This window comes from Excalfactoria chinensis, chromosome Z (genome assembly GCF_039878825.1).
Source record: "Excalfactoria chinensis isolate bCotChi1 chromosome Z, bCotChi1.hap2, whole genome shotgun sequence".
Taxonomy (NCBI): domain Eukaryota; kingdom Metazoa; phylum Chordata; class Aves; order Galliformes; family Phasianidae; genus Excalfactoria; species Excalfactoria chinensis.
Window position 1 is genome coordinate 14066250 of NC_092857.1, and position 17418 is coordinate 14083667.

The 17418-nt window shown below is 36.3% G+C and overlaps 1 protein-coding gene across 1 annotated transcript in view; it reads right to left on the bottom strand.

The window, feature by feature from the left end:
* The window catches only part of HCN1 (hyperpolarization activated cyclic nucleotide gated potassium channel 1), a 195462-nt gene that overhangs the window by 96367 nt on the left and 81677 nt on the right, over positions 1-17418 (bottom strand). Inside the window, exon 3 of the mRNA XM_072360351.1 lies at positions 417-578. Within this exon, the coding sequence (XP_072216452.1) occupies positions 417-578 (162 nt within the window). The remainder of the gene's footprint in view (positions 1-416; positions 579-17418) is intronic.

Genomic DNA, 17418 nt, shown 5'->3' on the forward strand with positions numbered 1-17418 from the left:
AAGTTATTTACAGAACAAACAGAGGACTACATTAGATGAAAATAACAAAGATTAAATCAACATCCATAACCTTCTGAAAATAAAAACTGAACTGAAAACACTAGTGAACTATTTCCAAATGTCTTACAGTGACTCCTTTGAGGGAATGAGGATTAATAAAGTAATTTAAATGGCCTCTACACTGAAAACATTTTCTGGTTCATTTACTGACAGTGTGTCAGCTTAGTATTGTTGGTGGTGAGGGTTACAAAATTAACCTTTGTTTATTAGTAAGCAAGCCAGCAAAACCCCTAAATAACCTTGAGTACGTTTCAAGGTACTGTCTTACTATGCATGTGTTTTTGCACTTAAGTCTGAGGCTAAATGTTTAGAAAGATAAAGTTTAGAAAGCACAATGAAAAATGAACAATACTTACAACCATACCGTTTAGGGACACCCAGCAATCTGGTGGGAAATCCTGGAGTAATGGTACTAAAAACTGAAGACAACCATCCCAATGGCAAAGCAGCAGCATCATTCCAATTAGATTAAAGATTCTCACCACAGCACTGGCCAGATCATAGGTCATGTGGAAAATCTGTAGGGAAAAATTACAGAAGATTTATGTGATGCAAATCAGAAATGCAAATTATTTGCTTTTCATCAGGCAGATAAAAGACAAAGAAGCATCATTCTGAACTTCTAAGGAGTCAGAGTTCATTCAGTAACACCTGCTAATATGGCCATGCTAATTTGGGCACAGGACTGTACATGGCACACCTGACTCTTGGCTGCATCATGGTTACACAAGCTGCTAAAAAATGTTTCATTTAATTCACAGCCACCAACTGATGTACTTTCTTAAACTTCTTTTAATCAAAGTAGAAATAAAAAAAAATAATAATAATAATAATAAAAAAAAATCTGTGAACCCACTGATTTTCTGTTAACCAGGTGACTTAAATATTCACAAAATTGTGTGAGGTAAAAATTCAATGACCTATTCAGAACAGAGTCACATTTCCTGCCTTCTAAAAAATAAGAAAATGTGAGTGAAGAAGCAAAATAGTAATTTTTTATTATTATTTTTATTTTTTTAACTTGTGCACTGCAAATGTTTGCTCACAAAGCAAAATGATGTAGGAATATCTCACAGCAGCCTTACTAAAATACCGAGAATTCTGAAACATCTGTAGTAGCTAAGATAAGGTCAAACAAAAATAATCATTTAGATTTTTCCATTCTTGTTAAAAAATAATTTTATTTGTACATTCTCTTCTAGCAAAGCATAAATATACTCTTAAGTATAAGGGCACAAAAGATGAAGGTCAGCTGTTATTCCCAGTCATGTGAAGAGATATCAACAGAAAAAGATAGATTTTTGATGGGTGCAAAATATTAGGAATCATTATTGAGTCAAATAATAAAACTATAAAACTTGAGACCACACGCAGCATGGGCTGCTCCAGTTAGGCATCCTTTCCATTTCCTTAATGCATTTCATTTTCTGCTTTCAGCATCCTATTCTCTCATCTAGTAGATGATACAGCAACACGCTGCCATGCACCGTAGTCAGAGATCAGCCTGTGCAACCACGATCCTACTCAGTGACATTGCAAAACACACATCACCAAAGTGGAAATGCCAAAAGAATTCAAGTGTGCAAGAGGAAATTATTCTGTCCCACCTTTCACATCACTAAAACTGAAGACAGAGGTTAAGTACCCACACTGTAAATGACTACAAGTGCAACTAAAGAGAGCAGGTTAAGGTGTCCTTCAATATCATTTTCAGTTAGTGAGAGTTTGTTTCAAATTATTACATGTTGGCTGTAAAATTTATGTAACAGAAACATACCTAATACATTATGTTTATGTGCAAAGCTTTGCTTCAAGTTACAACATTTTGTGAGAATAAAATTACAAATCTCAGCTTCACAGACACTTCATGCAGATTCATAATGTTATCGACACACTACTTAGTTCCTCTCAATACTGTGCACATTACACTAATATTTAGGAGATAACATAAATAGAAATAGAAAAGTGACATCATTAAATTTTGTGCTCTTTGGAAATGTATTTAAAGTATAACTATGTAAATAGCTACAGTTTCAGTAGCAAAAAGATGAACTGGATGAGTGGGTAGTATGTAAGAATGAAATAATTTTGTTTTGAAGAGTGGAAATAAATAACTGTTCTGGAGCTTTGTTCATGGTTATTTTATTGCACTTGTTCTGAAAACACACATCTATGTGTGATAATCAGGGGAAGATCTGATTCTGTGAAACTCTCCAAAGACAATGAGACAGCAGCACAGACCCCAGGAATGCTGCATTGTTCTCTGACATCTGTAACTACAGGCATAGTCAAGACAACTAGCTGTTCACATGTCCTGTGATCAGAGCTGCCTAAGAATGATCTCTCTGTGGCTCTTTCACTCCCATGGAGCACATTTTTTTACATCAATTTATGTTCTAGAAATAGCCCGAATGTGGAAGCTCCTAACGATAGTGAATGTCCACAAATGTAAGAGTATTTTGCACTGGTACATTTTTATTTTAAATTTTAAAAGATTTTTATTATTTAATAGAGCAATATTACTGAAAAGTGTATTGCTTCCTGCCTAACCTGTGAAACTGTGATGGCTCAGTAAATATTCTCAAAAGGGCCATTAGAACCAGGAAACAGAAAGAGATGGTAAAAAAGAAGAAAAAAATCAAACCAAATAGCTGGAGTGCTGAGTTCAAACTACAAGGCCCTACTGAATGAGCAAGGACTCCTGATGGGCTTGGGCTTTGCAGGAACTATGCTATCTTGCTACAGTTCTATAACATAGTAATTTGTTTTTCCTAAAAAGTAAGCAGAATCGACCTTTTTCATTACTGGCATGCCTTTGCAGTAATGATCACATACTGAAAGATCAATAATATACTGAAAATTGTACGTGAAACAAATCCAATAAAGGAAATGGTTGGAACCACCAGCATCTGAAACTGTGATTCCATCACTTCTGAAACCATTCCACTCAAGAAATACTGCTCTGCAGCTCAGCACAAAGAATCAGTAAGTACTGTTACAAATATAGTAGCATTCTGGACATTCACTTTACTGCTCATCACAGTAACATGAAATCAGCATTTTCACCATGGCACTGATTAATTGTGGTGTTTTATCACTCATGCTTACTTTAATAGTTATGTAGCCTGTTCTAATAACTGAGATTAACTGCATTACAGAAAAAAGCTCAGTAAGAAAAAATCTTAAGAATCTCTGTGTATTTTAACCAATCTCCAAATCTGTGCTTGGTTGGAAAACTAACTAAATAAATAAATAAATTCGAATACCCAAAGCTTGCACTGAAGTAAGCAGTAACATTTATCTGTGATGCTGTATGGAAGGAGAGGGAGGTATTTATTAAAGCTAACTGTACACTAACCTGTGGTCTGAAGTCCCACAGTGCATGTTTAATCTTTTACATTCTTTAATGAGGAACTGATTGTGGTACAAGAAAAAAAGAAATAATCATTCATATTTTCATCACATTCTCTTTTTGTAATAAAAAAAACACAGTTCCTGTTTGTTGAACTAATCCTTACTAAAATTCCTAAGAGAAATGTAGTTTGTTAAGAGCAGAACTGGCATATAGAAAGCTAACACCCCACTCATTTGCCCATCAGCAGATTGTCCACTAGTGCAAGAAGTGGAAGCCTCAAATGGATTAGTTTCATTACACAGTATGGGTGTGCTATACATTTAAATTGCTTTTTTGTTTTGTTTTTTTTTTTTTTTGTCTGAATGGATTCCTTACTGAGATAAAACTCATACAAAATACAATTGAAACACTTGGAAACACATAGAGTTAGGCCTTTAAACACATTACTAAGGTACCTAAATGTTCATAGCTTGGATATCATTAAAGACTCACCATCCGTAAATCACAGATGAGCACAACTAAAATGCATTTGAAAATCTGGCCACTTTATTTAGACTACACTTAAACATTCAGCTTAACCTCCATCAGGCACAGATTTTTAATAATGTATTTCCAAAAAATGAACATTTCTTTGAGAACTAACTCTATGTTATCATTTCACATAACAGAACATACTTCATAGATATCTCTTTTTATTCTACTAATCAGTTTCCATTGCAGATTATACTTTTTTATTATTATAAAAAAGGGGGGGAGGAAGGGAGGGCTGGGGGCTTATATTTTTAATGTTAACAGTTTAACAGTTTCCATATCCTTCAAAAATGTGTTTAATACCTGTGGTTTATTACCCGACTTCTGGAAATCCATAACTTTCTTGTGTCTTATTATTATTTCTTAATATATTTTTTTTTTCCCTAATGAGCTGACACTGTGTTTGACAGTGGCTGAAATATAATCACATATTAGCCATTTTTCAAATTTTAACAGAATATCATTCATGGAGAATAAGAAATTGCTCCTTGAGAAGTCATAGGTCACAAGTTTTATCTCAGTTTTCATTCACACTTCATTAATGACTCTCTTGATTTCCATGTGTAGAGAAGAAAGCAGATTATTCTTTTCTCACATTTACAATGGAGTGTATACTTTAAATTGGTCCTGCTGACTGATTTCCAAGCCTGAGACAGAAAAACTGTTCCAGCTTTACCAGCCCACTCGCTTAATAGTATTTGAGGGCTGTCATATTAAGTTAATAGTACATATCTTGCTCAACTAAATGCTTATAAAATCTGCTTTTCTGGAGTGCACTTGGTTACCACTCCTGCCTTCTAATAACTGGAAGGGAATAGTTCTTCAGTTGTGTTTTGTATTTTGGCCCAATTTTTATGTTCAGTTACATAAAATTTGATTTATAAAATTTACCAAGATTTAACTCTCCCAGGACAGAAAAGAAAGTCTCAGGAAGTCCTGAAAAATTTATTGAAATCTTGTACTACTGAGTAGATTGAGATATGTCCTCTTTTGCACCTCTTAGAAGCACTAGAAGTGCTCAGAATAGTCAAGATAGTCAAGGCTTCATCTTCATATTCTGCTTTGCACCTCAGGCCACATGAAATGACACTCATACTAAGTGAGCTGTGAGGAGCCTGGAATATTGAACAGCCACCTTCTGGAGACTGAAATAGCTGCACGTGTGTGTCAGTCACTAAAAGCAGACTGAGTGTGGCACTGAGCAGTGCAAGTTCAGGATAGACTGCCAGGCAAAATAATAGCTAGGAAAATCACAAGGTTTTCTGGTTCATTCTCTGGGTCAGCCCAGAATTATTAGGTTCATCCCTCAGAGCAGCACCGAGACAGAGATTAAGAGCTGCAGGATTCAGATTTTCCTACCTGAGCTATATCTTCTCTTTTAAGACAGTATTTGTAACAAAAATCTCTGGGAAATAAAATATTATGAAAGGGAGAGCACAAGGACTCTGTTCGCACTTCTGTCTCTCCGTCTGCTTTAAACAGTGAAAGCCAATCATTACTTCTTATCCATGTTATATTCTACAAACTGTTTTCAAAAGACATTCTTCATAAATATCATTTGAGATACTGTGGATTGGATCCAGCTGTAACCAAAGCTCATTTCTTTGGAAGCTACATTTTACTGTACTCTACGTGGAAAATAAATCTGAAAAAGTAGATGTAAAGACCCATTGATTGAAATGCCAGGGCATGCCCTTAGAGTTACATTTTACACTCAACTGACTCCTGATGCTCGTGCTTAATTTGATAATAAATAATTCATCACTGATAATTCAGTAGTGGGAAAATGCGTATAGCACGATTTAGTCTAGCTTTATTTGTGACTTTAAGCTGATGACCAATGCAGAGATTGCTTCTGCTTAGTTTGCCCTGGGGGTAAATGCCAGTGATTTAATAAATGGTATAAAATATTTTAAATCAAACATATCCAGAAAAAAAAAAAAAAAAAGAGAGAGAGAAAAGAAAAGAAAAGAAAAGAAAAGAAAAGAAAAGAAAAGAAAAGAAAAGAAAAGAAAAGAAAAGAAAAGAAAAGAAAAGAAAAGAAAAGAAAAGAAAAGAAAAGAAAAGAAAAGAAAAGAAAAGAAAAGAAAAGAAGAGAAAAGCTGAGATGATTGGCCTATTTTATATGACCTTTAAAAATTGTTATTTCTAGATGGACACAATTTGACATTAGGTTTTGTAATAGCGGCCCCATTTATTCTGCTTCAAGGCATGTACAAATGGCAGCCAGCTTCCGTGTAGCAAAAAGAACAACACGACAACACAGACATGTGACAGTGCTCCAAGTCCAGGTTAAACCTGAAAGCATTAAAACCAGGAAGCAACATTTATTAACTCCATACAAACTCTGCAATACTTGTGTTCTACTGTAAATTTGCCAGTGACATACTAATATATTACTTCTCATACTGAGGGCATAACCTTACTGCCAAAACATTTATTTTTATTATCCTGTTGTGAGTAATGTGTGTGACCTGCTTTGACATCAAAATAGAGAGGACTGGTCTCTTTAGTTCTGTCACAAAGAAAACAAGCCAAGACTGGCAGACCTCAGAATCCTGAAACAAAAAACACAGTGCTAATTTTCACTTTTACACAGGAGGAAGTTTTATTATTTACTTTAATGATGGTATGTACCTTGTTAGACTAAGCCTTTGCTTTTGTGAAGTGAGGCAAAGCAAAACTGAGCAAAAACAAACCAAAACAAAAATGACCATAATAATAATAATGATGATGATGATGTAGAAATCAACTTATAGCTGTGAGAAAGACATGTGCAATTCTAACAGCTTGCCTACATGACAAAATTTAGCTGAAGCTATTCTTAAATTATAGTTCAGAACTAAGAATAAATGTGTGGCAAAAATAAACAACACAAAACAAACAAAAAAACTTGAAATGTTCCTGAGAAGAGAGATGGGAAGTTTTGCCAACTTGAAGTATGGCTTAGTTTCCATTTCAGCATTATTTCAAGCATCAGCATCACCTGACCTTCAGCTGAAGCTTCTTGATGGGCACAGTATCTCAAGTGACAGCACCACTGAACTCTGTGAGCAGAGGTGAGCTAGAAGGAATATTTCATTTATTATTACCTTTTAAAATTACTTATATCTTGCAAAGATAGAGGCAGCTCTAAGATACAGCCAGACTCTAAATGGCCCAAAATATTATTTACAATTTATCTTCCTAGCTGAGTGAGAAGTACTGTTTTCCATATTAATGTGCAGATGTATTCCAGTGTCAACCAGAGAAGAGAAAAATAAGTTATTCACCATCACTCATTTACCCACAGACAGACTAGGGCAGGGACTCCCACAGCACTGAAAAGGGCAACAGAACAAGTAACACGAATCTTAACAGCTATCGCTGCCTACAGCATTTCAAATATAAGAGCAGAATTCAGATGACTGTCTCAGTTTTTCAGAAGTACTTTGAGCTTACAAAACCTAACTTCTCCACTTTTAATATACAGGCTGCTTTCATCCTTATAAAATGTGAAATAAAACAACAAGTATCAGACATGTATTTTATAAAGAAGTTTACAACAAAATATGTCATAAATACTTAGACAGTTTAGGGAGGTCCTTTCAAAGAACCAAGATCTTCACAAAAATTGCCATGCCCCATAAAATTGTTTTGCACCGTATTTGTCTATTCAAGTCTCATGAACCCTGAGCCCACTTGATTTCCATTCTTAAAGCTCAACTTCAGGACTAATTACATTCTTCCCCCAGCACGGTGGGTCTTTTCCCTTGAGCTGCGTATTAACACTGTGGTTTGGCGCAGTGTGCTGGAAGGGCTCAACATTGAAACGGGCAGGACATGGTCTCAGGTTCATGGATCTAAAAATAAAACAGTGCACAAACAATGTTCCCTGTGATCTCTTTCTGACTTCTTTCTTCTGTCTGCCGTGCCTGTGAGCAATCTGATTGTTACTTGAATACTAAAAACATCCAAGGATATTTCCAGGTGTGAATTCAGGGATTCAGGTACACAAAGTATCTGCATAATCACTTTTAGCTTTGACTGGTAAATCCATAACTGAAGAAAGAATTCTACTCTAACCTAAGCAAAATGAAGGAACACAAAGCTGAAAGACAGCAGAAATTACTTATAAATCCATACAAAGTAACAGCATATCTCAGTTCAGAATGTTTTTACAATTGAAACGCCAGCAGACCCATCTCCTTCACTCTCAGCATTTTCCTAAACATCTCTTGCTTTTTAAAAAAGATTTTGATTTCCAAGGTCTGCAAAGATAAGACAAAAACAGACACATTTTCAAAGTAGGAGATACACCATCATCCTCAAACCCCCCAAAACCCTTTCATATTAAAGGAATGGTTGATTAAATTCCTAAATCTCCAGGTCTTTTTCCATGGTGTTTACCCCAGAAGTCACACTGATGCATTTCTGAGCTTCAAATTAATTCTCTTAATTATCATACAGCAACATAATGATCTAATAGCAAAAAACTGAAATAACAAGGAAACTACCTTAAGCAGAAAATTCAGACACTAAATTATTCTACTTCTGTGTTCAGCATTTGCTAAACACATGACTATCATTATTATGAAAAGAAAATCAATACCCACATATCCAAAAACATAACTTACACGCAGCTCTCTGTTCAAAAGTCTCTACAGATCTCTAGTTAGTCAATGCAAAAATTAAAGGCTGAAAATAAAAGACAAGAAAATAAAATTGGATGGGAAAAGTTACTGTAAGAAGAAATGAGTATATTTTCATGGTCCTGTTTGGGTTCTCTGATTTTTGTCTAATTGAAATGACATTTAAAATAATACATGCTTCTGACAGGTAAAATGGTTCAGGATTCTACACACAATCCATCCCAGACTTTGTGTTTTACTGCTGTCAGTTACAACATCAAAGCATAGACTGCATGGTTTTTTCACATTGTTTTTTGATAAAACTAAATTCATCAGTGTAAATTAACTAATTATACTTCACCATGAACATTTTACTATATTAGATATTTTGACAGAGTAAGATGTTAGCGTTCAAACTACAGCATCTCAGTACTTACTACTGTTGTCTCTCCAAGAACATACAGTCTGTAAGCTGCATACACTTTCATAACATAGTCTTTGTAAACTTGTACCTCATTAAACATGTCTAGCTTTAATCTGCCGTATGAGTAATAGAACGAGTTGCACTGTCACGACATGTCTGTCTGTGGATTTGAGACACTGACCAGATGCAAGCAATACTACTGGAACAATCAAGTACTGAGCCTTGCCAGCCATCACCACAAACTACAGAGATGGTGCAGGTGGTCACCACTGGCCTGCAGCTTGCCAACTCTCAGCAGGGCCAGCTGCAGCCTTACCATCATACCACAATTTGCAACCACTGTGGGTTCACTGTGACAGCCCAGCATATCCAGACATGGATCTGCACTTGTCTTTCTTGGTTGATAGCTGTAGCTTTCTGCTGGTTTCTAGCTCATCTTGTAAAAATGTCTGGTTCTCAAATCGCCCTCCAGAATGTCTGGCTCCATTTTCAGTGCCTGCTCCTCACTAGGACGTACCTTGCTACGACTGTCTGTGGTTCCCCACTGCAGGAAATGCTGAAATGAGTCATACCAGCTGAATGCCTACTGTCAGCCACCAGAGGGGCTTGAACCGAACATTTTAGCAGCACCTCAGATTTTATGAGCTTAATGAGTAGATATTTGCTTCTGAATACTGTACAAGCAAAACTTTTTACTACTGCTAGTTGTGTGCGTGCACTTTTTGACCGTTCATGGTCATGGAAGACACCACAGCTCCTCATTCATACCAGGAATACCTCTGTCCTCTCATGAATTTTGATTTAACACATCAGCATTTCCAACAGCTAATGTTGCTACCAGACCCCCTTCAGAGTAGTATTCAGCCCATCCTTCACTTGGCACCAGGAAAAACCCTCTGTGCACTCATTCTCTGCATTTTGCATTATTTTACTGCCAGAGGTTTATCTGTCAGTTTGCCTGCAGTCTTTTGCTACCAAGGCAAATGAACGTCAAAAATCGAAGCTGCATAATACCTCACAGCGCTAATCCATGCTGAGTTCTGCAAAGGTCCTCCAAGGTTTGGCAGCCAGCTGTGGGCTTTCTTGGACTACCTCCTAGTTTTACAACATGTTGCTGAAGGCTCAATCATTTTTGTTGCTGTCACATAGATGACCTATGCTTTTTCATGTCTTGTGATTTACAAAAGCAAAAGTGAGTGAACGTTGTCTGTTCTCAACAGCACTTCACATTGTCTTTTAGTATTTAGTTTTGTAAGATTATTACAAGTGATAGACTGTACAATGAGATTTTATTTTGTCTTCTACCTTCTCTTTGGTTTTCCATTTCTGTGGAAAAAAAGCATCTTTTTACTCTGTGAGAAACCTGGACCCCCAGGAGCTACTTGCTCTGAGAACCTAAACATCTGAGGATGTTTAGTGTCGTACCGAGATCAAGCATCAACAGTGAGCAATACTCCTGTTTGACAAAGTTGAAATGGAAAATTTGTCTTTGTCTCATATTTTCTAAGAAGATAATACAATTGCCTGTTGCCTTCTGTGTAGTTTTAGCATATGGTAGCCTCAACACAGCCTTTTTCCAGTTCCATGTTTCTGCCTTGTCTTCCTGCTGCAGCTGACTTCCAATGCAGCTGCTATGAGTCTGGCTATTGACAAAAGGATAACTCACAGATGACACCTAAATGATGGGTAGCCAGTGAAGAGAACACACAATGAAGCATGACTTGGCACAAATGACAATGAAGCAAACATACTCTTCTTGAATGAAATTCCCAGTCATCATCCCACAGACTCATTTTTCCATTCTTCCTTCAACAGGAAGAAAACTTTGGGAAATTTGCTTAGGGCTCTCTAATAGCTTTATTTTACATTTCCTTTACATCACTGTTAAAATATGTTTTTTTCATTTGTTGCTGTTTCCGTGCTTTTCCTATAAGACACAGGTTGCAATCTACTGCTTGCACAGTCTGTTTCTGTTTTGTCCATATTTTGTATGGTTCTAATTGCCCTAGATCTCCCCTTATGCTTGTTATATTTAGCATTAAAAAAAAAAAAAAAAAAAAAAAAAGAGAGAGAGAGAAAGAAAAAAGAAAAAAAAAAAAAAAAAAGATGATAAAAAGATGATAAAGCAGGAGTGTATAATTTTTGTAAGGAGAAGAAAAATATATCCTTACTTTCTTTATGTAGATTTCTAGGCAGTCGCGAACTGGTGGTGAGATTGTGATTCACTTCTGTTTTTAAAGGCAGATTTATGCTACCAAACATCTGGAGGAAAAGGATTTACTTTCAGAAAATAGACCAGAGCTTCCCTCTGCTTTCCATGCTTTCTCTTATTCTTGTTCCCCAGAGTATCCCCGCAGTACATTTTCAGTCCATCCACTCCAAATGTTCTAATTTTGCTATACCCTGTCCCTGTGCTATATCCTCTTTTATTTTGTTTACACAGTCACAGAAAACATCAGTATTACATTCAGAAACATCCAGAAATCATTTTCAGGTTTAGAGAACACAACACTGTCCATTCTTTTTCAGAGTGATTGTATCCAATGGCTGACATTTCATATCCACTACCACATCACAGTAGTATTATCAACTTCAGATAAATACAACTGTGATTTATGTGACCCCATGAAACTTGAAATTAATTTAAAAATATGGTTTGGTTGTTCATATCTGCATGTCAGAAATCGGTGGGAGGCTAAAGCTAGCAACAAGGAAAGGAAATAGTGTGTACGAGATGTTTACAAAGTCACAGAGCTCCAGGAGCTGGGACTCCAGGATAAGGACAGTATTATAAGGCTTACAATAAAGATGGAAGTCTGCAAAATTTGCAATGAGATTCCAATCATCCTACTTCTATGAGCAGTCCTAAATTAAAGAAATGTTTTTGTTCTAGAAGGCAAAATCTGGGAAATGTTTATCCTGTGTGCTCTCTGTGCTGCAGCTAACATCACTGGGAGAATGCTGTGACGGAGGCTGAATAGCAAGAACAGCATTTACGCAATTGCAGAGTGACAGCAGAACGGAGAGTTATTTTTACCATTGAGTTTGGCAGAACCAGCTAAACATGAGGTGCTTCAAATGTTTCAAAAGCCCTAGACTGGGGAGGGGGGGTTGGGGTCTGCATGTGCGTGGGACCACTAACGTAAGACAAAAGGACAAGAGAGAAGGGAGGAGAAGCTGTGGTTTTACAAAGCCGTGAAAACTCTTTGCCTAGTGGTTTCTTGCCCTGCAGAGACAGGCCACAAGCACTGCAAAGAGGCTGCAGGGAGTTTTCTGAAATACTGCTGGGTGCAGAGCAGCACTTACCCAGTTCTCTGCCAGGCATTACTCCCTGAAGAACGAATTTGAAATTTCTCGCCTGCCCGAATTAACTCTGTCACTTTCCCAGTCCATCAGCCTGGAACTTCCTCTAAGGTTCCCACCCACAGAAGCAGCAATAAACAACTGACATATTTTTATAAACCAATCTGCCAAATACTTTTTTTTGCCTTCCTCCTTTAAGTACTCACTGTCTGATGACCGTAATGAGTACTAGTCAATCCCTGGTGACCTACATGTTTTCTAGACATCACAATGTCATTATATTCTCTGCTAAATAAATAAATAAAAGAAACACAACAACAGCAATCACAAGCATTCTGGGAAAACCTTTATGGTCTGACTGGCTACCATGTGATTTCTATTTCTGGGATAAACATATTAAAAATAAATGAAGAGGTTGTCTTCTTTAACATCCCGCATGTGGAATAATCGTGCTGTGCTCTGATCAGTTCGGTTAAGACTTCCACGTACTCTGCTCAGTCACACACCCGTAGAAGGCTAATTGCAGAACTGCTTGTTGCTGAGAAGCAGGAGATGGACACTATGGCTCCTGCCAACCCTCTGGAGGCAATGGAGCTGTGCAGCAGGCAGGGCATCCCTCGGGGCTGCTACACCCTATGCTGAATGTTCAGCACAGGGAGGTGGCACATTTCCCACATTTAGTGCTCATTCCCTTTGTGAAGATCTGAGCAAGGCCGTAAGAAGGAAAGAGAGACTATTTATATAAAAGACCATAAATAATTAATTGCACTCTTTTTTTTTTTTTCCCTTCTTTTCCAGGAACCAAATAGTTCATTGCATAAAGGCAACAGTACAATGAATGTGAGCTATGGATGTAAAACCAAAATAACTAACTAGCTAAATGCATCATTATTCCCAAAGGATGGAAAAGGTTTTGTTATCACAGACCAAAAAAATTCTCAGATCTCTGCAACATCTTCCCTTTAAACTTTTAATTTTCCCTTTGATTGATTTGTCTTCCTTTTACACATCAGTGATTATTGATTCTTCCTTTCAGAGAAAGCACAATTATAAAACAATTATCTGCTTTCTCAGTATTTCCCTGTCAGCTACAAGCAGAATGTTATTCCATTAGTGTGCTGTTAGATCTTTTCTGTTCATTCAAGTATAATCATTAAAATGGGAAAACAGCATGCAGTTTGTTTTCTGATGCCAAATACAATGTACTAGAATGTTCATGATATCATATATCTTCTGGATATATACCTCTTTATATACATACATACAAATTTACATCTGTACATGTAAATACATCCGTATACATTTATATGTAAATGTATACAGACTGTATATGACCGTGACATGTGCTGACTAGCCAAAACACTAAGGTTTTGACATGTGCCTTTAGCTCTTAAGCAAACAAAGTCTCATCTTCTATCTTTGCCAAAATCTGAACAGGGTTTCACCACCAAAAGCAGCACTTCAGTGTACAAACATAAAACTGATTCCATGCTCACCACACAATTCTTCCCTCCTCTGCTTTGTTTTTTCTTCATTTTCAAAAAGCCCTTCAAAGAAAAAATGTACAGAGCTCCTTTGGAGAATGTATATGTTCAGTTATCTCAAGGAAATCCTTGTCCCCCAGGAGTCAAGTTTGATATTGCCTGCGATGGATCCTAGATTACTTTATTTTTCCTTGCCTGTTGCAGCTGAATTAAATTAAATGGATACCAGTATATCCCAAATATTACAGGAGAAATTACTTGGGAGGGATGAATCTGACAAAAAGTTGAAAGCGAGGTACAACTGTATGTCATGGCAAAGATGCCAAGAAGTAAACATGCAGACAGCAGAAATGTTAAGTGCTGTGATTCATATGGATTTTAGTTATTCAGAGTTATTTACCAGTTCATTCAATGTCACATTTTATTCTTATGCCTGAAGCAACCAAAAGATCCAATCACCTCTCCTCAGGTATCTTCCACACAGAAATAAATGTAAGTTATTTGTGTAACTCTACTCCTGGACAGCAACACTGTACCAGTCTCAATTACATATTCTTACATTTATTTTATTTGGAAGAGAAAGATTAGCCACACCAAAGTACATGCTCTGAAAACCAAAATAGCGACATAGATTTTGCATACTCTGCATTTTATGTAGGATTGAACTGCAAACTTGATTTTATATAACTAGTTGAAAAATATCATCATGTGGGTATTTACGACTCCTCTATCTTCTGGTAATGACTTACGAGAATACAGATGCCATTTCGTATGTGCTGAGGACTCACTATTGTGCAGAAAATGTGAGAGGAAAGGAACATTGTTATCTGTGAAATATGTGAAGAGGTATACAGAGCTAGATTACTGCCTAAGACACTGAGTACTGAAAGCCAGTAAGAACATATACAACACCATTACAAAGTTTTCTTCTATTTTTATTACTTTACACTAATTTTGACAAAGGTATGAAAGGTATAAAAACTGCCCTGCTAAGCAACATGCAACATCACCTAGATTTTGCTAATTAAAGATTCAAAAATAAAAATAAAAATAAAAAAATAAGTCCATGAAGCTTAATGAAGAAAATGGATGCCCAGGCTGTCTGAACATTTTGTTCTCCTCCAATACGTAGCCTAATTCATTTCAGGCTTTTGCATGCTTTTTTTCACTTGTTGTGACCAAGGTTCCACAGAAACTATTTTGAAAGATTCCATTAGGTGCAGAAGTGTCTTATGACAGCTGTTAACCATTACAAGGTGAGATGAAAGATCTTTAGTACTTTTCACCTTTGGATACTTCAAACATTCCATTCTAGATGTCACAGAAATCCTTAATCCCAAGACAACAGGATTGAAGGCTGTGCTACCTTACCCAGTGCTGCAGTTTTCTTGGGGGTGTTTCCAATGCCAGCAGTTCTTGGTGCAGCTGAAGCAATGTTCTGGTGCTGAGTTGCTTGTACTTAAATTGCGTGCAAAGCTGGCAGGGCTTACAGGGGTTATTTGCCCCCACACAAACCCACAAAATAATCCCACCCACACTCTGTCTTATAAAATAGCTCCTAATTAAATCTAGTGAACAAATGAAAAACAACAACACAGTAATTAACACATTGAAACCCTAGCTAGCCACCAAAAGTGTCAGAAAGTATTAATTTGTTCTTGATGTGCCAATTTCCATTAAAAGAGCCTAATTATGAATGTAAATATATATGTGAGCAAATAAATATAAAACTTGAAAAAATTATTCGAGATTTATTCTACATTTATAATTGAATTCTACTTGTTTCCTACTGAGTTTTATTTAGTATGACCAACCATGTCTTATATAACTCCCATTACCTGACATTAAAAAATCTACAACTCTTCAAAGCCTGCTGTGTTGACCCATCAGTGTCTTGAGACACTTGATGCAGAGGAAACACAATTTCTTTACAATGTTTAAAAGTTATTGTATCTGAATTTTATTGGAAGAGCCTATATTCAGGATCAGTCCATTCTTCTCTGTCTCTTCTCTCATTATTGGCACAGATCACAGAAGATTTAAAATGTGTTAAAATCTAAATAATAAATACAAGTATACTGTAGGGGGGAACAAAAATCAAGTCCTTTTCTATGTATTTCTTCTAAAAACTCCAAATACACTCTAATGTAGTACCAGGCAATTCTCAAAATAGAACAGTATTCCATGAGTTGTATATGAAAAGAAAAATAAAAAGAAAAAAACACCTTGATACTTATTTTTATTAGAGAAAATGTGGAATTTATTGCACAATTGACACTTTAGAGACCATCCCCTGTATTAAGCTGCTGTGATTTTTCTTTTATTTACATATAAAGTCTTTGATTTACTTTCAAGCAGAAAAAGAATGTAGTGCCACCTAGGGGTATTCATAAGCTTAGGAATTGGAATTTTTGATAGCTCAAATACTCTGGTCCAGGTTTACTTTTCCTAACTGCATTTCTTGGAATGGAAATCCATATTAAAGAAAGTTTATACAATCCAATGTAACTAGCCTGACAGTACATTATACACTAATTTCATGAATTTCACAAAATTAAGTTCTTTCTCTGTTTCAGCCAGGAACTCTAAAGAAACTTGCCCTTATAGAAACTACAAAATAAATAGAATGCATATCAGGAGGAAATAAATAATCAGGAAAAAGAAAAACCACAAAACCAAATAACCTTTCTTTTTCTGACACAAAACTGCCATGATACCAAAGCAGAATAAAAGTAAGTCTTGATTTAACTGGTTCTAACTGATGTATGGAGCTCCATTTCAGATGCTTGAGCAGAAATACAACAAAAGATGAGCGAGGTGGGAGGACTACTCAGCAAGTGAGTGAAACAAAGATGGTAGCCAACTGCAGCATTTTCTCAATCCCTTTTGTTTTCAGTCCTTGGGCTGTTTTGTTTTGTTTTGTTTTTCCCTTTTGCTTATTTGTTTCAGTCAGTAAGAGATGTTTTGGTATTACTATAGAAAGACTTTGTCAATAGAAAAGTGGATTAATCTATTTAAAGCAATTTTCAGGTACAGTGAGTTGGTCAGATGTACACTACTACCAGAAGGAGCCTTGAATGTACCATACATCACTGACTGCAGACAAGGATTGCTTCATTTGTCAGGCAGATTTTGTACTGAAAATGCTAAGCAAATTACATACATGTGCAGGACTAATTTATTCTATTGTTTTTCACTGCAAATTCTGAATGATTTTAATCTAGTCCACCCATCTACCTGATGTTTGAGTCACATTCAATCATAGTTTCACGTTACAATCATTCATCTCTATTGGATAAAACATTAAAAGATCCCCACTTCTACATGGAGGAGTGGCAGTCTCTTTAGTGTGAACTACAAGAAAGCAAGGTAAGTCACTTAAGACATGATCCATTTTCCACATAGTAGGTTTTTTTTTTCTTCAGCTTCCTCTCCCCTATCGAACTCACCCACACACCTCCACATTCAAGTAACTCAGAGATGCTACCAGAATATCTGTGAGGCTGGAGTAATTGGTGAGACTGTACGGATTATTTAGAAAGCAGAAGCGCTGTTCAGAAACAATGAATTATAATGGACAACTCCAAAAAAGTTACTTAACTTTTCCCTTTGAAATCTGTAGGAACTAATAACATAAACACAAGGCAGAGG